General features: G+C 52.0%; 1 protein-coding gene across 1 annotated transcript; it reads left to right on the top strand.

The window, feature by feature from the left end:
• Nucleotides 1-20,638: 20,638 nt before the first annotated feature.
• Nucleotides 20,639-21,407, top strand: LOC119966343 (histone H4-like). Its single transcript, XM_038797848.1, has one exon. The coding sequence runs from the start codon at nt 20,708-20,710 to the stop codon at nt 21,017-21,019; it is 312 nt and encodes a 103-aa protein (XP_038653776.1). The 5' UTR covers nt 20,639-20,707; the 3' UTR covers nt 21,020-21,407.
• The last annotated feature ends 2,957 nt before the right edge of the window (nt 21,408-24,364 follow it).

Raw genomic sequence — 24,364 nt, 5'->3', positions numbered from 1 at the left:
CCTGATGGCAGGGAGGCAAGGGAGGAAATTTCTGGGGTCTTGGCAGAAATTTTGTATCCTCATTGGCTACAGGTGAGGTCGAGGAGGACTAGAGAATAGCCAATGTTGTTCCTTTGTTTAAGAAAGGTAGCTGGGATAATCCAGGAAATTATAGGCCAGTGGTAGGGAGACTATTGGAAAAGATTCTTAGGGATAGGATTTACACACATTTGGAACCAAATGGACTTATTAGCGATAAGCAGCATGGTTTTGTGATGGGAGGTCGTGTCTCATTAACTTGATTGTGTTTTTTTAGGAAGTGACAAAGATGATTGATGAAGGAAGGGCAATGAATGGATGTTGTCTGCATGGAGTTCAGTAAAGCCTTTGACAAGGTCCCTCAAGGCAGATTGGTATAAAAAGTGAAGACACACAGGATCAGAAGTGAGTTGGCAAGATGGATACAGAAATGGCTCAGTGGGAGGGTGCTTTTCTGAATAGAATGCTGTGACTGGTGGTGTTCCACAGAGCTTAGTGCTGGGACTTCCGTTGTTTGTAGAAATGATTTGGAGAGAAATTTGGCTGGTCCGATTAGTAAGTCTATAGACGACACAAAGGTTGATCGAATTGCAGATGAGGACTTTCAGAGGGTCCAGCAGGATATAGATTGGCTGGAGACTTGGGCGGAAAAATGGCAGGTGGAGTTTAATCTGGACAGATGTGAGACAATGCATTTTGGAAGGTCTAATGGGAGGTGGGAATATACAGTAAATGGCAGAACCCTTAGGAATATTGACAAGCAGAGATATCTGGGCTGCAGATCCACAGATCACTGAAAGTGGCAATGCAGGTGGATAAGGTAGTCAAGAAGGCATACGACATTCTTGCCTTCATCTATCGCAGTGTTCTTCAAAGTTGGGGGCGTGACCCGTGGGTGGGTTGTGGGCGGGTGTCAGGAGGGTGGTGGAGCTGTTGTCCGCAGCGCTCCCGATCGCGCAAATCCCCGCGCAGCAACCGGCTTTTCATAACGGCGACTGCAAGCGGCCGCGAACACGTTAAAAAAAAATTCAGCCGCATTGCGCATGTGCGCATGACGATCGGCACACATGCGCATTCGAGCACGTATGCGCAGAGCGGCCGCTATTTTTAAAAAATGATTGCAGCTTTTTGTTTTACAAGTTCTGTAGTGGTTTTTATTCATTTATTTTATACAGTTAATTTTTTTTGCATGTTCGGGGAAGTTTTATTCATTTTTTCCATTTATTTTTTTCATTTTTTTTACAAGTTCGGGGGGGGGTTTTATTCATTTTTTTCATTTATTTTACTCATTTTAATTTTTATTTTTTTTACATGTTCAGGGGGGGTTTATTTGATAAAATTTTACAGGAAAAAAATGCAGAGCTTTGGACAGATGGAGACTCCATACATTCCGACACCAGAAGGCTTCACCTTCATCCAACATGTTCCATTGGAGGAGCATGTACGAGGGCCAAAGGGACCCATAACCATTTCCTCCATTTTTGTCAACAGCAAACAAGGTAAGAGAAAATGGTGGGTCGCGCAGGTCGGCCGGAGTGGGTCGCGAAGGTCGGCTGGGTTGGGTCCCGAAGGTTGGTCGGTTGGTAAAAATGGTTCCCCGGAAAAAACGTTTGAAGAACACTGATTTATCGGGACATTGAATATAAAAATTGGTAAGTCAGAACTTCTGGTGACGGGAATGTGCTGAGCGGACACACGAAATTCTTTCTAAGAACTCAAAATTATGCTCTTTTACTCAAACAGCCATGGGAACAGGGAAAAGAGCATCCCTCATAAAAGCAAATTACTGCGGAGCCTGGCATCAGGGAAGACCTCCAATATGGCGAAAGAACTAAGTGCTTTTATGGATGCTGGAAAGAGCAACCCTCACTCTCTCAAATAAAAGCACAAGGATCAATGCCAAACAACAGCAGTTTCAGAGGCGGAAAAGAGGCAAAAAGCGGCAGAAGTCAGTGATGTGACCATCAATTCACACGACACGTAGTTGGAAGTGAACAGTGGTTTTAATGATCTTACAACGGAGCCTGCCTGTGACGAGATGAACTGGCAGGCAGGCTCAGACTGCCAGGCTTTATACTTCCGGTTAGTGGGAGGAGCCATGGGCAGAGCCAAGGGTGGAGCCCAGTACAAACACCTCATCTCCCCCTAGTGGCAGAGCCGCACAACTGCTCGTATACCGAGCTTACACAGACACAGTACATCATATATAATAACAGTGTGAATTACATGGACTGTGATTCACCACATTTACCCCCTGTAAAAAATTGAGTCCAGCTGGGGTGATGTGTCTACAAATTCCCAATTGCAAAATACAAGTTACAATTTACGATTTACAGGTTATAGATTACAGGTTAAGTCGATCTGGCGGCCGAGTCGTCCTCTGTGATCGACGAAGCACTGGGGTTGCAGCCTCTTCTGGTGGCTGGGCGGCGGCGGTCGGTGAGCGAACCATGGCGGACTCCGGGGGTGATTCGGCCAGAGCTTCGTATCCGACTGGTGAAGGGGAGCGCCGGAAACTCAATGGCGTGGGGGCGCGGAGCACGGGCAGCAGAACTGCAGGCGTGGGGGCGTCGGGCGCGGAGGGTTGGGAGGGTATAGTGTGAGGGGTATCTTAGCGGAGGTGGTGTCGGAGTTGTATCCTACAGGTGCTAGGTCCCGGAGGGAAACCGTGTCCTGACGGCCGTTAGGGTACTCTATAAATGCTTAGTGTGGGTTCGAATGGAGTAGGAGCACTCTTTCTCCGAGTGGGTCAGTCTTGTGAGTCCGGACGTGGTTCCGGAGTAGAACCGGGCCCGGTGTCTTTAACCATGCTGGGAGTGAAACCCCCGTGGTAGTGCCCGTGGAAAAGACAAATAGCCGCTCGTGAGGGGTCTGGTTGGTGGCCGTACATAGGAGGGACCTAAAAGCGTGGAGCGCGTCGGGGAGGACTTCCTATCAATGGGAGGTCGGGAGCTTCCTGGACCGGAGGGTCAGTAGGACGGTCTTCCAGACCGTCGCGTTCTCCCTCTCCACCTGCCCGTTCCCCCTGGGGTTGTAGCTGGTAGTCCTGCTCGAGGCAATGCCCTTTTCGAGGAAGTACTGACGCAGCTCGTCGCTCATAAAGGACGAACCCCTGTCACTGTGTACGTAGTTGGGGAAACCAAACAGGGTGAAGATACTATGCAGGGCCTTAATGACTGTGTGGGAGGTCATGTCGGGGCATGGGATAGCAAAGGGAAAACGAGAGAACTCGTCGATGACGTTCAGGAAGTATACATTCCTATTGGTCGAAGGGAGTGGCCCTTTGAAATCGATAGCGAGGCGCTCAAAAGGCCGAGAAGCCTTGACCACGTGGGCCCTGTCTGGCCTTTGGAAGTATGGTTTGCACTCCGCACAGATCGGGCAGTCCCTGGTGATGGCTTTTACCTCCTCGGTGGAGAAAGGCAGATTTCGGGCTTGGCGTAGTGGGCGAGCCGGGTGACCCCCGTGTGGCAGAGGTCATCGTGGATAGCTTTTAGGCGGTCATCTTGCACGCTGGCGCACGTGCCGTGGGACAGGGTATCTGAGGGCTCATTGAGCTTCCCCGGTCGTACATAATATCGTACTTGTAGGTGGAGAGTTCGACCCTCCACCGTAGGATCTTATCATTTTTGATTTTGCCCCTTTGGGAGTTGTCGAACATAAAGGCTTCCGATCTTTGGTCGGTGATGAGGGTGAACCTCCTACCTGCAAGGTAGTGCCTCCAGTGACGTATCGCTTCCACGATGGCTTGTGCTTCCTTTTCGACCGAGGAGTGTCGAAGTTCCGAAGCGGAGAGGGTTCGGGAGAAAAAGGCGACTGGTCTCCCTGCCTGATTTAGTGTGGCTGCGAGAGCGACTTCTGAGGCATCGCTCTCTACCTGAAAGGGGACGGATTCATCCACCGCCCGCATGGCCGCTTTGACGATGTCCTCCTTGATACGAGTGAAGGCCTGACGAGCCTCATCCGATAGGGGGAAGAGTATGGCCTTAAATAGTGGGTGGGCTTTGTCCGCATATTGAGGGTCCCACTGGGCATAATAAGAGAAGAATCCCAGGCACCTTTTGAGGGCCCTGGGACAATGAGGGAGAGGGAGTTCTAATACGGTCCGGGTCGGGGCCCAGGACTCTGTTCTCCACGACATAGCCGAGGATGGCTAGCCTGGTCGTGCGGAAAACGCATTTCTCCGTGTTATACGTGAGGTTGAGTTTCTGGGCAGTCTGGAGAAATCAATCAAGGTTAGCGTCGTGGTCCTGCTGGTCGTGGCCCTGCTGGTCGTGGCCGCAAATGGTGACGTTATCCAGGTATGGTAACATGGCCCACAGCCCGTACTGGTCCACCATTCGGTCCATTGCTCGTTGGAACACCGAGACCCCATTAGTGACGCCAAAGGGAACCCGGAGGAAGTGGAAGAGGCAGCCGTCGGCCTCAAACGCCGTGAAGTGGTGGTCCTCCGGGCGGATTGGGAGCTGATGGTATGCAGACTTCAGATCCACCGTGGAAAAGACTTTATAGTGGGCGATCTGATTCACCATGTCTGCAATTCTGGGGAGGGGATACGCATCAAGGAGCGTGAACCGATTAATGGTCTGGCTATAGTCCATTACCATTCGGAATTTTTCCCCGGTCTTGACGACCACCACCTGAGCTCTCCAGAGGCTGTTACTGGCCTCTATGATCCCCTCATGTAGGAGCCGATAGACCTCAGTTCTGATAAATACCCTGTCCTGCAGGCTGTATCGCCTGCTGCGAGTGGCTACGGGTTTGCAGTCCGGCGTGAGTTTGGCAAAGAGTGGAGGGGGGTCGATTTTTAGAGTGGCGAGGCTGCAAATAGTGAGTGGGGGCAAGGGCCCGCCGAAGCTGAGTGTGAGACTTTTCAGGTTGCACTGGAAATCGAGTCCCAGTAGGAGTGGGGCGCAGAGTTCAGGGAGCACATATAGCTGGAAGTTTGAGTAGCTAGTGCCCTGGATTGTTAGGGTCGCGGCGATGCGCCCTTGGAGGTGAACAGAGTGGGAGCCCAAAGCGAGGGAGATAATTTGCCGTGCATGGAAAATAGGGAGCGAGCAGCGTCTTACCAGTTCTGGGTGTACAAAGCTTTCGGTGCTCCCGGATTCGAAGAGGCACGGTGTCCTGTACCCATTGATTTCAACGGTCATCATGGAGTTGCGGAGGTGCTTTGGACGCGACTGGTCCAGTGTCACTGCGTTGAGTTGTGGGTAGTCGGCGGCTCGATCAGCTGTGCTGGAGTGGTCCCGTGATGACTGCCCTCTGAGTTCGGAATCTTCTAGTCGAATTTCTGAGTTGGAAGAAGATGGCCGCCCCCGTGGATCGCACATGGCAGGCGGCGAGGAAGATGGCACCCAAGATGGCGGCCCCATGAGTCGCACGTGGCTGGCCGCGTGGAGGGGGGTTGCCAAGATGGCGGCCCCATGAGTCGCACGTGTCATTTGGGGCCGGAGTCGGAGTACAGGCTGCAGCATTGCAGGGCCTGTGGGCCTGTGGATTCTGGAAACGAGTGCTCTGGGCTGCGGGGGAGTTAGGAGAGGAGGCCTGCTTTGCCAGGCAGACTCGGGCATAGTATCCCTTGCGACCGCAGCTGCTGCAGGTCGCGTTACGGGCCGGGCAGTACTGCCGTGGGTGCTGGGGCTGCCTGCAAAAGTGGCACCCTGGAGCTGTGTGATGGCTGGCTGGCCGCGTGGCGCAGGCCTGGGGCAGTCGCTGGTCGAGGGCCCAGGATGGGATCGCTTGGTCCGTGGGGAACGAGGTGAGGCTGCGGAATGAGACCTCCATAGTGGTAGCTAGTTCTACCGTGTCCTCTAAGTTCTGGACCCCTTTTTCTAACAACCGCTGGCGCACATAATTCGATCTGAGGCCTGCCACGTACACATCTCTAACAGCAAGTTCCATGTGCTGTTCGGCTGATACCGCCTGATAATTACAGTCCCGAGCTAAAATCTTTAACTCCTGCAGGAATTCTTCTAATAACACCGCAGGGCGCTGGCGGCGGGTCGCAAAAATATGGCGCGCGTAGACCTCTTTGATGGGCCTCACTTACATTGGATCTAGCATGGCTAGGGCCCCCGTATACGAGTTGGTACTATTTAGTTGAGAAGATATATGGTGGCTCACCCTTGCGTGCAGTGGACTGAGTTTCTGTTCCTCTAGTTTCTGTTGTACTTGATTCAGCCAGGTAGGCCTTCAAACATCTGAGACAGTGCTGGGAGATTTCTCTTGCCTCTGCAGCCTGCGGGTCGAGTTCTAGTCGGTCAGGTTTGAGGGCTGATACCATAGTTGTTTCTTGAATTGTTTCTTCGATTTCTTCTTATCGATTTCTTCTTGTTTCCTAAGATCATTAAAATGATGTGACCATCAATTCACACGACACGTAGTTGGAAGTGAACAGTGGTTTTAATGATCTTACGACGGAGCCTGCCTGCGACGAGATGAACTGGCAGGCAGGCTCAGACTGCCAAGCTTTATACTTCCGGTTAGTGGGAGGAGCCATGGGCGGAGCCATGGGTGGCGCCAAGGGTGGAGCCCAGTACAAACTCCTCATCTCCCCCTAGGGGCAGAGCCGCGCAACTGCTCGTATACCGAGCTTACACAGACACAGTACATCATATATAATAATAGTGTGAATTACACGGACTGTGATTCACCACAGTCAGGCAAGAAGAGAGAATGAGTCGGCGGACCGAAAAAGTGAATAAACGTCGGCTGCACCAGAGTGAGAGGGACCAACAAACCGCACACGGGGTTCCCATCGTCAGAGGGTAGGTGAGGGATGTTCCTCACCAGGGGGCTAAGGGAGCTCAAAGAAGACATTAAGGCCGACATAAAAGATGCGCGACGCGATTCTCCGCTCCCCACGCCGGGTGGGAGAATCGCGGGAGTGCCGGGCGACTCACGACAAGCCGCCCTGGCACCCCCCGCGATTCTCCCACCCTCCACTCGCAGAATCGCCGCTCGCCATTTTTCACGGCGACCGGCGATACTCCGGCCCGGATGGGCCGCGCGGCCTGACGTTCCCGACCTGTTCACGCCGGCGTCAACCACACCTGGTCGCTGCCGTCGTGAACATGGTGGCAAATCTTCGTTTGTGGCTTGTCGGGGGCGGAGAGGGGAGTGAGCACCACGGCCGTGCTTGGGAGAGGACTGGCCCGCGATCGGTGCCCACCGATCGTCGGGCCGGCATCTCCAAGCGACGCACTCTTTCCCCTCCGCCGCCCCGCAAGATCAAGCCGCCACGTCTTGCAGGGAAGCGGAGGGGAAAACGGCAACCGCGCATGCGCGGGTTGGAGCCGGCCAACCTGTGCATGCGTGGCTGACATCACGTAGGCGCCGCCGTCGCGTCATTCTCGGCGCGCCGCCTTGAAGCAAGCGTCAAGGCCCGGCGGCCGAGATTTACGGAGCGCCGCTCCTAGCACCTTTGGCGATGGAGAATAGGGTGCGAGGAGCGGCCTCCGAGGCCGTCGTGAAAGTCGGCCAAGTTCACGACGGCCTTCCCGATGCCGCGCAGGTGCGGAGAATTCCGCACTCGGTCAGGGTGGCGGTTGCAGAGGCCCTGGCCACCATGCAGGTATCCCTGGACAAGGCAGAGCGGCAACTGGAGGCTCAGTGGAACACCATCAAAGAACTGCAAAGGGCCTCAGCAGACAAGAGCAACTGGATTGCTGCTCTAGAGCCAGACATAGCGACGTTGGTGGCGATGCAGGGAAGCCGATAGGGGAAGATAGAGGACCAGGAGAACCGCTCGAGGCTCCAAAACTTAAGGATAATGGGCCTGCCCGAGGGAACCGAACAAGAATACCACAGACTACGTGGCCCAGATGCTTGGAAACCTGGTGGGAAGGGATAGCTCCCCCAGCCCACCAGAGATAGACAGAGCCCACAGGTCATTATGGCCGAAACCCAAGTTCGGAGAGTAGCCGAGGGCTATAATTGCACAGATGCACTGGTACCATGACCAGTAAAGAATCCCGGGCCAGGCAAACAAAGACCTGCAACTTGGAAGGACCCCAGATCTTGATAAATCAAGACTTTGAGACAAACCTGGCCAAGCGCTGGGTGGAGTTCAACAGAGCAATGGTGGCGCTGTACAAAATTCAGGTGAAATTTGGGATGCTGTATCCAGCCAAACTATGGGTCACATTCTAGGGCAGGGAAAATTACTTCACGGTCCCTGCGGACGCAGACTAATTCACGCAAGAAAACGGGCTGGGAAGACAGCAATAACGACAGCGGTGAAAAGATCACCTGGAGAGAGTAAAGAACCAAGAGACAATTTGCACAGGACTGTGCCGCCTCGCTTTGAACTTGGGAGCCAAAACACAGGAAGGAAGGGGCGAGGGCAGAGGAGTGTAGGAGAGGGTGAGGAGGAGGAAAATATGTAGCGGGTGAAGGGTAGATTTAGACCGATCACAGAGTGGGGCCACCACACCAGCAAGAAGCTAGCACCAGGAGGTAGAAGGGGAGGCAGGGCGGCTGTGGCACATCTGCTGCTGGTACAGCGTACTAGCCTCCCCAAATAGGCGCCGGAATGTGGCGACTAGGGGCTTTTCACAGTAGCTTACTTTGAAGCCGACTTGTGATAATAAGCGATTTTCATTTTCATTTTCTATCACAGTAGGAAGGGAGAGAGAGGGGGAAGAAGAAAAACCATAGGGAAAATAAGGGGGGAAGGGCTCTAGGTTGGCTACAACAGGCCACACATAGTGACACAGAACAAAACGGTACTGCAGGCAGCCACTTTGGAGGGTCCCCAAGCAAAGGGAAACCCCGGAGTGCAGAGGCTCACCCACATAGCGTACACACAGTTTAGCACCCATGTTGGGTAGCCCCTGGACAAAGGGAAACCCCGGAGCAAAGGGGCCTGGCCTCATGGTGAGAACGGTGTCCGTGGCCATTTTGGATGGCCCTCTAACAAAGGGAATTCCCGAGGTGCAATGGCACATCCTCAAGGGTAGGATCCCATAGGAGGGAGGGGCAGAAATGCCCCCATAAGAGTAGTCACCTGGAATGTTAGGGGACTGAATGGCCCAGTGAAAAGATCCAGAATCTTTGCCCACCTGAAAAGTATGAAAGCTGACATAGTCTTCCTCCAAGAGACGCACCTGAGAGAGAAGGACCGACTGCGGGTGCGAAAGGGCTGTTTGGGACAGATGTAGCTCTCTTGCTAAGGGGCGAGAGTCATGGGGGAAGCCATACTGCTAAATAAGAGGATGGTGTTTACAGCCAGAAGGATGGTTACACACCCAGGGGGACAGTAGGTCATGGTCAGCGATGTCCTGGATAGGGTAGCAGTGGTCCTTGTTAATGTGTACTGGGAAGACCATGGAGGAAATCTCCAACATAGGTACACACCGACTAATCATGGGGGGTACTTTAACTGTGTACAGGACCCATGGATGATCAGATCAAACCCCAAATCAGGGAAGACCTCAAATATGGCGAAAGAACTAAGCGCTTTCATGGAGCTGGTGGGGCAGTGGACCCATGGAGGTTTGAATTCTCCTTCTTCTTCCAGGTACTCAGGGTATACGAGGTACACAGACTATACTTGCACATTGAGAAAGTGGTTTTCCAGGGATAGTAAGAGCAGAATTCTCTGCGATCTTAATCTCCGACCATACTCCCCACTACATGGATGTGAGGTTGGTGACTGGCCATGCCCATCCCATGGAGGCTGGACATGGTTCTCCTTGTCAACAAGGCCTTGTACAAGAAAATATCACAGGCCATAGCTGGGTACATTACCAATAACCAGAACGGGGAGGTCTCACCCTCCACGTTCTGGGAGGCACTGAAGGCTGTGATCAGGGGTGAGATTATCACTTATATAGAATGCAGAGACAGGCAGGAGAGTGCTGCTAGGCAACATCTGGTCGACTTCATACTGGAGGTGGGCTGCCAATACTCCGAGGCCCCAATCATAGTGTTTCTTGTGGAGAGGAAAAATCTACAAATTTATTTTGATCTGCTCTCCACCAGGAAGGTGATGGACCAACTCCACCAGACACAGCGGATGATCTACGAACACGCAGACAAAGCCAGCCAGCTGCTGGCTCAGAAAGCAGGCAGCCACGAGAGAGAGTGCAGATTAGGGACAACAATGGCAGACTAGGATACCAGAAAAGGTCAACAACAATGCATTCAAGGCCTTCTACTGGGGGCTGTACACCTCCAAGCTGCCTAGAAGGGTTCTCAAGGATGAAGAAGTTCCTCGATGGACTGGACATGCCAGTCATTGTAATGTTCCTGTTGAATGACCTGATTTATATTACAAGAACAAACTGTGGGTCAAATATATACAAAACAACAGATGAATAATAGTATGAACATGCACTATCTCGCTCCCAGTTCCCTAGTCATTCTGAGGTCACCTGACTCTAACATTCACTTATATACTAATGAGACTCCTAGTGGTCAGTCGGTGAATTACAACAGAACCATGATATCACTACATCCCTTTTCCTTTGAAAGAATAAATTAATACATTATCATCAGTATATTTACATGTGATATTATTAGCCTGTGAGTCTGACGGTATTAATTTTTTTCTTTAAAATTTTAAAAACTGGTTTAACAAATATATATACAAGAACAGCAAGCAAAGTAGGTGCAAATAGTCCAAATCTACAAATTGAGTCGATCAGGTTTTCTTCAGACTAGTTGATCTTCTCAAAGTTTGACCTTGCTGCTCAGAACGTGAAGATTCAATGTTCTCTATGCCATTCTCATGCTCAGGAACTGCTAAACTAAATTACTCTGCAGCTGACGTTGATTCTGATTTATATTTGTCATCCATCAAGTTGTTGTCAAAGTCTTCTCTGGTTTTCAAGAGCGCGTGACCAGACCTCCGGTGGCGACTATGAGGGAGTAGGTCGCGCATTTGGTGGCTCCCGCTCTGGCCAGACTTTTGGACCTTTCCCCCCGACTTCTTTGCGTTTTTGAGTGCTGGATTTGAAGGCAAAGTCAATTTGGCGCTGTTTCCTCGCATTAGTGTCTGGAATGAAGAACCCCAAGGGATCGAAAAGGGAGAAATAAGAAGACAAGCAAGGGCTGATTGGAGCTGCGGCAGAAGTCAATATGGCTGATGTTCAGATCCCTGCTGTGATGGCCCAACCATCAATAGAGGAGTTGATGCAGGGCATTCAAGAGGGCTTTGCTAGGTTGAAACAGGACTGTCTTGATCCGATAATGGAATGAATCGATCAGCTGGAGCGCAGGTTGGATGCCCAGGATCGGACGATCCAGAAGCTGGAGAAAGTGCTGGCGGACCAGGAAGAGCACCAAACGGTGGTTGAGCTGGAGGTGGGGATGCTAAAGGATCAGCAAAAGAGGCTGCTGGAGAAGGGGGAAGACCTGGAGAATAGAGCTCGCTGGCAGAACTTAAGAATTGTCGGTCTCCCGGTGGGGGCTGAGGGGTCGGATGCTGCCGCGTTTGTGGCGAGTATGTTTCAGAAGCTTCTGGGGGAGGGGGCTTTTCCCCGACCGTTGGAGGTGGACAGGGCGTACAGGTCAAGGAAGCCATGGCCGGGGGACCCCCCAAGGGCGATGGTGGTCCGGTTCCACAGGTTTTTGGACAAGGAGTGTGTTCTCCAGTGGGCCAAGCATATGTGGAGCTGCAAATGGGAGAACAGCATTTTGTGTGTTTACCAGGATCTGAGCGTGGAGGTGGCCAGAAGGAGGGTAGGCTTTAACCAAGTTAAGGCAATCCTGTTTAAGAAGAAGGTGAAATTTGGACTGTTATACCCGGCGCGTCTTTGGATTACGCACGGGGACCAGCACCATTATTTTGAGTCGCCCGAAGACGCGATGGACTTTGCTAAAAGGAAAGGGCTGGTGCTGAACTAAGAACTTTTTGTTTTAAATTGCAACTTTTTGAGTGATGTATATATGTTCTTATTGTCGTTTTTCTCCTGTTTTTGAGTTTGGTTGAGGAAGGGGGAAGTAAAAGGTATTTGGTTTTTGCAGGTTTTAGGTGTTTTGGTGGGGAGATGGCTGGTGGGGCTTTTTACTTTGTATTACTTTAATTTACAGTATTGGGAGGTTTCCTGTGTTTTTCGTTTAGGATTGTCTCTTATGTTAATTGGGTGATTGTTTGGGGCAGTTTGATGAGGGAAGTGGTTTCGATGGGCAGGGGGAGGGGAGTGAGAGAACAATAGGTGGGAGACTTCTTGGTGCCGGAGGTGAGGGTCACCAGGCTAGCTGGGTGAGCTGGTCCACGGAAACTAACTGGGGGTGTGTGCATACGATTAATCTATGGCAGGGGTAGGTTACAAAGTGTTGTTGCTTGGGGGGGGAGGGGGGAGTTACTCTGCTGACAAGGGAGGGACTTAGGTTTCGGGACAGAGAGGAGGTCGGTGGTGGGGGGCTGCCAGGAGGCGGGCCGAGGGAGGCGCGGCGCATGGACTGGTGGCGGGCCCAGGAAAGGGGATGGCTGATCGCCGGAGGGGGGGGGGGGGCACGGTGCCCCCCAACTAGGCTGATCACCTGGAATGTTTGGGGGGTTGAATGGGCCGGTCAAGAGGGCATGTGTGTTCGCGCATTTGAGGGCTCTGAAGGCGGATGTGGTTATGTTGCAGGAGACGCACCTGAAAGAGCCGGATCAAGTCAGGTTGAGGAAGGGTTGGGTCGGTCAGGTCTTTCATTCGGGGCTGGATACCAAGACGAGAGGGGTGGCGATTTTGATCAACAAGCGGGTGCAATTTCTGGTGGGCAGTATAGTCTCGGACGGGGGGGGGGGGGGGGGCGTTATGTCATGGATAGCAGTAAGCTGGAGGGGAGCAAGGTGGTCTTGGTTAATGTGTACGCGCCAAATTGGGATGACATGGAATTTATAATGAGGAGTTTATGGGAGGGGATTTTAATACAGTCATCGACCCTGGCCTGGACCGGTCATGTTCAAAAACGGGGAGAGTGCCAGCAATGGCAGAGGAACTGATAGGGTCATGGAGAAGATTGGTGGGGGGGGGGGGGGGGGGGGGGGGGGGGGGTTCGTCCCATGGAGGTTTAGGCAGCTGACGGGGAAGGAGTTTTCTTTCTAATCGCATGTTCACAAGGTCTATTCCCGGATAGACTTTTTCATTTTGAGCAGGGATTTACTGCCAGGGGTGGTGGACACGGGGTATTCGTCCATCACTATTTTGGATCATGCCCCACACTGGGTGGAACTGCAGGTTAGTGAGGAGAGTTTCCAAATTGAGTCGATCAGGTTTTCTTCAGACTAGTTGATCTTCTCAAAGTTTGACCTTGCTGCTCAGAACTTGAAGATTCAATGTTCTCTATGACATTCTCATGCTCAGGAACTGCTAAACTAAATTACTCTGCAGCTGACGTTGATTCTGATTTATATTTGTCATCCATCAAGTTGTTGTCAAAGTCTTCTCTGGTTTTCAAGAGCGCGTGACCAGACCTCCGGTGGCGACTATGAGGGAGTAGGTCGCCAATTTGGTGGCTCCCGCTCTGGCCAGACTTTTGGACCTTTCCCCCCGACTTTTTTGCCTTTTTGAGTGCTGGATTTGAAGGCAAAGTCAATTTGGCACTGTTTCCTTGCATTAGTGTCTGGAATGAAGAACCCCAAGGGATCGAAAAGGGAGAAATAAGAAGACAAGCAAGGGCTGATTGGAGCTGCGGCAGAAGTCAATATGGCTGATGTTCAGATCCCTGCTGTGATGGCCCAACCATCAATAGAGGAGTTGATGCAGGTCATTCAAGAGGGCTTTGCTAGGTTGAAACAGGACTGTCTTGATCCGATAATGGAATGAATCGATCAGCTGGAGCGCAGGTTGGATGCCCAGGATCGGACGATCCAGAAGCTGGAGAAAGTGCTGGCGGACCAGGAAGAGCACCAAACGGTGGTTGAGCTGGAGGTGGGGATGCTAAAGGATCAGCAAAAGAGGCTGCTGGAGAAGGGGGAAGACCTGGAGAATAGAGCTCGCTGGCAGAACTTAAGAATTGTCGGTCTCCCGGTGGGGGCTGAGGGGTCGGATGCTGCCGCGTTTGTGGCGAGTATGTTTCAGAAGCTTCTGGGGGAGGGGGCTTTTCCCCGACCGTTGGAGGTGGACAGGGCGTACAGAGCTCTGGCAAGGAAGCCATGGCCGGGGGACCCCCCAAGGGCGATGGTGGTCCGGTTCCACAGGTTTTTGGACAAGGAGTGTGTTCTCCAGTGGGCCAAGCATATGTGGAGATGCAAATGGGAGAACAGCATTTTGTGTGTTTACCAGGATCTGAGCGTGGAGGTGGCCAGAAGGAGGGTAGGCTTTAACCAAGTTAAGGCAATCCTGTTTAAGAAGAAGGTGAAATTTGGACTGTTATACCCGGCGCGTCTTTGGATTACGCACGGGGACCAGCACCATTATTTTGAGTCGCCCGAAGACGCGATGGACTTTGCTAAAAGGAAAGGGCTGGTGCTGAACTAAGAACTTTTTGTTTTAAATTGCAACTCTTTGAGTGATGTATATATGTTCTTATTGTCGTTTTTCTCCTGTTTTTGAGTTTGGTTGAGGAAGGGGGAAGTAAAAGGTATTTGGTTTTTGTAGGTTTTAGGTGTTTTGGTGGGGAGATGGTTGGTGGGGCTTTTTACTTTGTATTACTTTAATTTACAGTATTGGGAGGTTTCCTGTGTTTTCCGTTTAGGGTTGTCTCTTATGTTAATTGGGTGATTGTTTGGGGCAGTTTGATGAGGGAAGTGGTTTCGATGGGCAGAGGGGAGGGGAGTGAGAGAACAATAGGTGGGAGACTTCTTGGTGCCGGAGGTGAGGGTCACCAGGCTAGCTGGGTGAGCTGGTCCACGGAAACTAACTGGGGGTGTGTGCATACGATTAATCTATGGCAGGGGTAGGTTACAAAGTGTTGTTGCTTGGGGGGGGGAGGGGGGAGTTACTCTGCTGACAAGGGAGGGACTTAGGTTTCGGGACAGAGAGGAGGTCGGTGGTGGGGGGCTGCCAGGAGGCGGGCCGAGGGAGGCGTGGCGCATGGACTGGTGGCGGGCCCAGGAAAGGGGATGGCTGATCACCGGAGGGGGGGGGGGGGGGCACGGTGCCCCCCAACTAGGCTGATCACCTGGAATGTTTGGGGGGTTGAATGGGCCGGTCAAGAGGGCATGTGTGTTCGCGCATTTGAGGGCTCTGAAGGCGGATGTGGTTATGTTGCAGGAGACGCACCTGAAAGAGCCGGATCAAGTCAGGTTGAGGAAGGGTTGGGTCGGTCAGGTCTTTCATTCGGGGCTGGACACCAAGACGAGAGGGGTGGCGATTTTGATCAACAAACGGGTGCAATTTCTGGTGGGCAGTATAGTCTCGGACGGGGGGGGGGGGGGGGGGGGGGCGTTATGTCATGGATAGCAGTAAGCTGGAGGGGAGCAAGGTGGTCTTGGTTAATGTGTACGCGCCAAATTGGGATGACATGGAATTTATAATGAGGAGTTTATGGGAGGGGATTTTAATACAGTCATCGACCCTGGCCTGGACCGGTCATGTTCAAAAACGGGGAGAGTGCCAGCAATGGCAGAGGAACTGATAGGGTCATGGAGAAGATTGGTGGGGGGGGAGGGGGGGGGGGGGGGGGGTGGTCGTCCCATGGAGGTTTAGGCAGCTGACGGGGAAGGAGTTTTCTTTCTAATCGCATGTTCACAAGGTCTATTCCCGGATAGACTTTTTCATTTTGAGCAGGGATTTACTGCCAGGGGTGGTGGCCACGGGGTATTCGTCCATCACTATTTTGGATCATGCCCCACACTGGGTGGAACTGCAGGTTAGTGAGGAGAGTTTCCAGCGCCCGCAATGGAGGTTGGATGTGGGGTTGTTGGCGTACGGGGCGGTGTGCGTGAGGCTGAGAAAGTGCATGCAGAATTACCTGTAGGTTAATGACACAGGGGAGGTCTCAGCAGCGATGGTCTGGGAAGCGCTGAAGGCAGTGTGAGAAGGGAGCTGATTTTGATTGGGCGCAAAGGGACAGGAAGGATCGGGCAGAAACGGTTAAGGAGATCTTACAGATAGACAGGAGGTACGTGGTGACCCCGATGGTGGAGCTCTCTTAAGGGAGCGTCGGAAGCTGCAGGCTGAGTTTGGGGTGTTGTCCACAGGTAAGGCAGTGGAGCAGCTTAGAAAGGTGAGGGGGGCGTTTTATGAACATGGGGAGAAGGTCAGCAGAATGCTGGCACAGCAGCTTAGGAAGAGGGAGGTGGCCAGGGAAATAGAGAGGGTGGTTGATGGGGATGGGAACTTGGTAGGGGAGTCGACAGGGCTAAACAGGGCGTTCAGGGACTTTTACATTAGGCTCTTCTGCTCGGAACCCTCCACGGGGCTGGAGCGGATGAGGCGCTTTTTGGATGGACTGACCTTCCCAAGGGTGGATGGACTGGGGGCCCCAATTAGGGCTGAAGAAATAGTTGAGGGCTTGAAGGCAATGCAGTTGGGTAAAGCCCCGGGGCCGGATGGGTACCCGGTGGAGTTCTATAAAAAGTTTCCGGGGATTTTAGGGCCGTTGCTGGTTAAGGTTTTCAATGAGGCAAGGAACAGAGGAGTGCTGCCCCTGATGAGGTCACAGGCCACTATTTCGTTGATAGTGAAGCGGGACAAGAACCCGGAGCTATGCAGGTCATATAGGCCGATCTCCCTGCTTAATGTGGATGCCAAGTTCCTGGCCAAGATTTTGGCCTCCAGGATTGAAGATTGTGTGCCGGATGTGATTATGGAGGATCAAACCGGGTTTGTCAAGGGCAGGCAGTTGGTGGCCAATACAAGAAGGCTGCTCAACGTGATCATGATGACCCCGGAGGGTAGGGAGGTTAAGGTAGTGGTGGCAATGGATGCGGAAAAGGGGTTCGACTGGGACTATCTATGGGAGGTGCTGGGATGATTTGGTTTCAGTAGGGGCTTTATTGACTGGTCAGGCTGTTGTACAAGGCCCCGGAGGCTAGTGTAAGTACAAATAGGACGGTCTCGGACTATTTTAGGCTGTACCGGGAGACAAGACAGGGGTGCCCCCTATCCCCACTGTTGTTTGCGCTGGTGCTATGTCTTTTCGTCCGACGTCATTTCGTCCAACGACACTTCGTCCACGTCTTTTGGTCCAACGTCTTTTTGTGCGCTCGTCTTTTGGTCCAACGTCATTTTGTCCGGTGATTTTTTTTCGTCAAAGAATTTTTGTGACTTTTACGTGTTTTTGTCGGATGATTTTCTTGGTCAAAGAATTTTTGTGACTTTTTGAGTGTTTTTGTCGAATGATTTTTTTTGTCAAAGAATTTTTGTGACTTTTTACGTGTTTTTGTCAGATGATTTTTTTTGTCAAAGACTTTTTTAGTAGCATAGTAATTTAGCATGACCAAACTTGCTTAGTAGCACTCCACTCCACTTTAACTTTTGTAAATAGAAATCTTCTCAAATGCACATAATATACAATAAAGGATCTTTATTACCAGCCTCTTTCCTTTAACGAGCCTCGTTAAAGGATAGTTATTATCGTTCTCTCCCCTTTAACGAGCCTCGTTAAAGGATAGATATTATCGGTCTCTTTCCTAATCCCGAATTCGCCCATCCAGAAATGGCAAAGTTCAGGGAAGGGCTAATAATAGGCAAAAAGGCTCAAATTCTTCGGGGAGATCAGTCGACGTCATGTACGCGATACAAGAAAATAACTGAACGCCTCAAAAGATTGGTCGTTGAATATGTTCCTACAGCGAAAATTGATTTCTTGAGGAATGTTGCTCACAATTTACATCAATTTTAAGTAATTTCGGGAATTCATCCTTAGTAAACTTTTAGATCTTTTTAAATGCATTTTTAGATTTTTTAACTTTTTAACTGCATTTTTCAGCTTGCATTTTACTTGCATTTCATCAATCACTTGCATTTTAGCAATTAAATTCACTTGCTGTATTGTGCCTGCTTTCTATCAATTAAATGCTTTTATACGGAGTTGATTTGTAATTGGTTAATTGGACGAAGTGACGTTGGACCAAAAGACGGGCGGACAAAAAGACGTTGGACCAAAAGACGTGGACGAAGTGTCGTTGGACGAAATGACGTCGGACGAAAAGACGCGACACGGTTTGCGCTAGCTATAGAGCTGCTGGCAATTGCTCTGAGAGCTTCAAGGGGTTGGCAGTGGCTCGTTCGAGGGGGGTGGAACAGAGAGTCTCACTGTACGCGAACGACCTGCTCTTATACGTATCGGATCCAGGGGCAGGAATGGGCGAAATAATGTTGATTTTGCGGGAATTTGGTCGGTTTTCGGGCTATAAACTGAATATGACAAAGAGTGTGATGTTTGTAGTCCAGGCAAGGGGTCAGGAGGGTCGGCTGAGGGAGCTGCCGTTTAGGTTAGTAGAGGACAGTTTCAGGCACTTAGGGATACAAGTGGCGCATGACTGGTGCCAGTTACACAAGTTGAACTTGTCCCGGTTGGTTGAACAGATGAGGGGTGAGTTTCGGAGATGGGATGCGCTTCAGCTGTCATTAGCTGGGAGAGTGTCCCCCAGGGCGACATGTGGCGCAGTGGTTAGCACTGGGACTGCGGCACTGAGGACCCGGGTTCAAATCCTGGCCCTGGGTCACTGTCCGTGTGGAGTTTGCACATTATCCCCATGTCTGCATAGGTTTCACCTCTAAAACCCCAAGATGTGCAGGTTAGGTGGATTGGCCATGCTAAATTGCCCTTAATTGGGAAAAAAAATAATTGGGTACTCTAAATTTAAAAAAAAATCATAGGTTATATGAGATGGTTGAGGGGTGATCTAATTGAGGGCTGGATTCATTCATTTTGGGGCCTCACGGTAGCATGGTGGTTAGCATCAATGCTTCACAGCTCCAGGGTCCCAGGTTCGATTCCCGGCTGGGTCACTGTCTGTGTGGAGTCTGCACGTCCTCCCCGTGTGTGCGTGGGTTTCCTCCGGGTGCTCCGGTTTCCTCCCACAGTCCAAAGATGTGCGGGTTAGGTGGATTGGCCATGCTAAATTGCCCGTAGTGTAAGGTTAATGGGGGGATTGTTGGGTTACGGGTATACGGGTTACGTGGGTTTAAGTAGGGTGATCATTGCTCGGCACAACATCGAGGGCCGAAGGGCCTGTTCTGTGCTGTACTGTTCTATGTTCTATGTTCTAGTGCAGAAGGTCAAAATGACGGTCCTGCCGAGATTTCTGTTCGTATTTCAGTGTCTCCCAATTTTCATTCCGTGGTCCTTTTATTTTTTTGTTAAATATTTTTATTCCCCATTTTCACATTTTCTCCAGAATTTACACCCCACCTACAAGCAGTAAATGGTAACAAATACAAAGTCAATTTCCTTATCAACCACAATGATCCCATCCTCCCACCACCCCAAGCAACGACCCACCTGACAATATAAACATCAAATAGAACAAACCCTCCCATGGTGGGACAAACAAAGGAGAAATAAAAGAGAAAGGAATTAGGAATCGCCTATGGTCACCATTAACCTATAGAGTCCCTCCCATCACCCCGCCCCCTAACATTCAATACCATTCAATCCCCGAAAGAGTACCGTAGATGACACCCATGCATTGCAAGGGGAGGCTCCTCCCCTCCACTTCCTCTTACAAAAATCCTCACCCCAATCTCCGTTCTTTTCCCCCATCCACCCACCCCGGCTAGACTCATCGGGCCCTATTCTGCCAGGCTCCGATTGCCACAGCCCCTCCCCCCACCTCACTCCCGTTCACTGGCCGGCTTAAACCAGCCAGCGTGGAGGCCCCCGCCCGGGTCTCTTACCCCCTTGCCCGGGGACTTCTTGGTGCTCCTGCGGCCGGGCAAGGGGGTAAGAGACCCCGCATACATGCCCAAGCTCCAAAGAACCCTCACTTCCCCCCTATGCCGCCTCCACTGCCCCCAGATTTTGAGGGACGCCACCACTACCGGACTCGTGGAGTACTTTGCCGGGGGGAGTGGAAGTGGGGCCGTCACTAAAGCCTCCAAACTCGTAACACAGGACGCCACCTCCAATCTCTTCCATGCGTCACCCTCCTCCTCCATCACCCACCTGCGAATCATTGCCACATTCGCCGCCCAGTAATACCCACACAGGTTGGGCAATGCCAAACCTCCTACCTTCCTTCTTCGCTCCAAGATACCCTCCTTACTCTCGGGGCCTTCCGTGCCCACACGAACCCGAGAATAGACTTATTCACCCTTTTGAAAAAAGCATTTGGGATCAATATGGGGAGGCACTGGAAAAGAAACAAAAACCTCGGGAGCACCGTCATCTTAATCGACTGGACCCTGCCCGCCAACAAGAGCGGCAGCGCGTCCCACCTCCTGAACTCTTCCTCCATCTGCTCCACCAGCCTCGAAAGGTTAAGCCTGTGCATGGCTCCCCAGGTCCTAGCTATCTGGACCCCAAGGTATCTAAAGCTCCTCTCCGCCCTCTTCAACGGGAGCTCACCTATCTCCCTGTCCTGATCCCCCAGGTGCAGGACAAACAGCTCACTTTTCCCCACGTTGAGCTTGTAACCCGAAAAGTCCCCAAACTCCTCAAGTATCTTCAACACCTCTGGCATCCCCTCAGCCGGATCCGCAACGTACAACAGTACATCATCTATGTACAACGACAGCCAGTGTTCCTCTCTCCCTCAAAATCTGGGGGCAGGCCGCCTGAATATCTGATCTGAGGACAAAGCGCCCGGAGTTCAGTCCGCTTGGAGTTGTTGAGGTGGTGGCTGTGATCGTGCAGGATGTCGGGACGCGGCAAAGGCGGCAAAGGGCTGGGGAAAGGAGGAGCCAAGCGGCACCGGAAGGTGCTCCGTGATAACATCCAGGGGATCACCAAACCGGCTATCCGCAGGCTGGCCCGGCGAGGCGGCGTCAAGCGCATCTCCGGCCTCATCTACGAGGAGACCCGCGGCGTCCTGAAAGTCTTCCTGGAGAACCTGATCCGGGACGCGGTCACCTACACCGAGCACGCCAAGAGGAAGACGGTGACCGCAATGGATGTAGTTTACGCTTTGAAGCGGCAGGGCCGCACTCTCTACGGCTTCGGCGGTTAGACGGCCCTTTCCATGGTCGGCATCCAAGATGGACTTTCTCACACACCGAGCTTGGCTTTAACGGCGCGCGCGGGGTGGGGAGGCATTGTGCAGCTCTCTAGTTTCTGATTTGCTGGTTTGTAGTTTGCTGGCTGTCCAATAGAAATTGGCTCCATCTTCTATCCTTCATTTGCATATCGGTCATTATAAATACAGAACCTGTGGACACTGGGAGCTACTTTCAAAACCTGTAGCCTCGAGTTTGATGTCGGCATGGATTTAATCTCTTGCGCGGTGCCACGAATTTGATTTTTTTTTTTCTTGGAGCTGGTTTAGGGATTTGCCCTGTCCACTCTGCGCTTTGGCTTTGTAATTTCTGATCGGAATAAAGTATTTTAAGTCGCTATTATAGAGTTTGCACGATTTGAGACTTTTAATTTCCAGTCTGCTGAGGATTTGTTGTGAGGCGTTTTCTTAAGTAGCTCCTGACTGCGAATCGGGTCCAGGCTTTTTTCATAATGTCATTTTTGCGACTAATGTTGTTTGTCCTCTTGACTGTAATAAATCGTTTTGGAGTTCATTTAAAAAAAAAAAAAAAAAATCTGGGGGCAGTGGAGGCGGCATAGGGGGGAAGTGAAGGCCTCAGTCTGGGCCCCGATACGGGGCAATCACCGTTTTGCACCGGGGAGAATGGATGGTGGATTTGGGAGTTGGCACAGGGCAGGCATCAGACAGATTGGGGACCTCTTCCTTGATGGGAAGTTTGCGACTCTGGAGGAGCTGGAAGGGAAATGGAACCTCCCCCCGTGGGAATGCTTTCAGGTATATGCAGATCAGGGCATTTGTTAAGCAGCAGGTGGCGGAGTTTCCGCGGCTGCCGCCAAGGGAGGTGCAGGATAGGGTGCTCTCGGGGACGTGGGTTGGTGAGGGGAAGATCTCGGCAATTTATCAGTTGATGCAGGAGGAGGAGGCTTCAGTAGAGGGGCTCAAAGCGAAGTGGGAGGAAGAGCTGGGGAAGAGATTGTGGATGGAATGTGGTTGGACGCCCTGGAGAGGGTGAACTCGTCCTGTTCTTGCACACGGCTCAGCTTAATTCAGCTGAAGGTGCTGCATAGGGCGCACATGACAGGGGCCAGGATGAGCCGGTTCTTTGGAGGGGAAGACAGGTGCGGGAGGTGTTCGGGAGGCCCAGCGAACCACACCCATATGTTTTGGGCATGTCCGGCCTTGGAGGGGTTTTGGAAGAGGGTGGCGGGGACTTTGTCGGAAGTGGTCGGGTCTAGGGTCAGGCCGGGCTGGGGGCTCGCGATCTTTGGGGTAGCTACGGAGCCGGGAGTGCAGGAGGCGAGAGAGGACAGCATTCTGGCCTTTGCGTCTCTAGTAGCCCGGCACAGGATTCTGTTACAGTGGAGGGACACGCAGCCCCCGAGTTCGGAGGCCTGGATCAACGACATGGCTGGGTTCATCAGGATGGAGAAGGTTAAGTTTGCCCTGAGGGGGTCGGTACAGGGATTCTTTCGGCGGTGGCAGCCCTTTCTCTATTTCCTGGCAAAGGGGTAGAGGGTGGTCAGTCTCAGCAGCAACCTGGGGGGGGGGGGGGAGGTACTGGGGTGGGTGGGTTCGGGGCTGGTTAAGGGGGTTTGTTTTTGCGACGGTGGGCTTGTTATTTTCTTCTTCCTTGTATTGTTGTTTGTTATTATTTATTATTCTGTTTTGGGAGTGGGGGGGGGGAGAGTTCTTTTCTTGTTTCGGTGTAGAACCATACCTTGTTGACTTTAACTGTGGGGAGAAAATTTGTTGTTGAAAAACTTGAATAAAAATGAGTTTTTTAAAAACTTAGCTGGGTATACAATGCCGCACTGCACCTTACTGATGTACAGCGACTTCTTCACCCGGCTGAAGGCAGCCCGCCTCCTCGCCAGCTCCACCGTAAAATCCTGGCATATGCGTATACCAGCTCCAGCCCACTGCACCACCCGCTTCTGCTTTGCCCAGCACAGGAACTTCTCCTTCACACTGTACCTACAAAAACAGAGTCACTAGTCTTGGCGGCTCACTCTCCTTTGGTACAGACCTCCCCGACCGATGAGCCCGATCCAGTTCATATCGGGAGAGATCTTCATCCTCCCCCAATAGCTTCGCCAACATCGTGGCAAAATACTCAGTCGGCCTCTGGCCTTCCACTCCTTCGGGAAGACCCACAATCCTCAGATTCTGTCGCCTGGATCTGCTTTCCAAGTTGTCCATTTTGGTTCGCAGACCCTCGTTGATCTCCATCACCTTCCGCACCTCCTTCCCCATCGAGGTAAGTTGATCGCTGTGCTGTAACAATGTCTCTTCCACTCCCCTCAGCGCCTCGCCTTGCTCCCGTACCTCCGCCACTGCGTTCAATACCGCTGCCCTCACTGGGGCAATCGCGTCCTCCTCCAGCACTTTTAAAACCGCCCCCATGTCCTTCCTCATTGCCTCCATGTGTTTTATGAACTGCCTTTCGAATTCCACGGCCATCACCTTAGTTATTTCTTCAGCCGTAAGCAATGTGGCCTTCCCTGGTGCTCCAGCCTCCATTTTCCTTGCCGACCCCGCGGTGACCTTTCCACTCCCCGACGGACTTTCAGCTGCTTTCTTCATGGCCATTTTTGTACTGATCCTCGACATTTCCCTTTACTGTGCTTTCTCCCGACTTTTACTGCCTTCTCTGCCCCTAAGTCCGGGCGTTAAACCACAACAATGCCGTTCCCGAACGGGAGCCCTCCAACGTGCGGCTGCCTCCCGCCCACCGCCACCGGAAGTCCCTCCTCGGTCCTTTTTTCAGAGGGTTAATAAAATCATCCTGGGTTTTGTATGGGCGGGTAAGTCCCCGCGAGTGAAGAAGGTGATGCTCAAGCGGAATCGGGGGGATGGGGGGCTTGCTCTGCCGAATTTTAGTAATTATTACTGGGCGGCTAACATAGCCATGATAAGGAAGTGGGTGGTGGGGTTGGGGTCGGTTTGGGAGCGTATGGAGGCAGCTTCGTGTAGGGGCACCAGTCTGGGGGCGTTGATAACGGCACCTCTGCCGTTCCCACCGGTGAGGTACTCTACCAGCCCCATAGTGGTGGCGGCTCTGAGAATTTGGGGTCAGTGGAGGAGGTACGCTGGTGTAGTGGGAGCAGCGGTCTGGTCCCCAATATGTGACAATCACCAGTTTGCCCCGGGGAGCTTGGAGGGGGATTCTGAGTATGGCGAAGGGCAGAATTGAGAGGATGGGGAAATTTGTTTTTAGAGGGGAGCTTCCCTAGCTTGAGGGCGCCAGAGGAGAAGTTTGGGTGGGCAAGGGAGAACAAATTTAGATATTTACAGGTGTGGGACTTTCAGCACAGGCAG

Source organism: Scyliorhinus canicula, chromosome 5 (assembly GCF_902713615.1).
Source record: "Scyliorhinus canicula chromosome 5, sScyCan1.1, whole genome shotgun sequence".
NCBI lineage: Eukaryota > Metazoa > Chordata > Chondrichthyes > Carcharhiniformes > Scyliorhinidae > Scyliorhinus > Scyliorhinus canicula.
The sequence above is the reverse complement of the archived record's forward strand: the minus strand, read 5'-3'. Positions and strand labels throughout refer to the sequence as shown.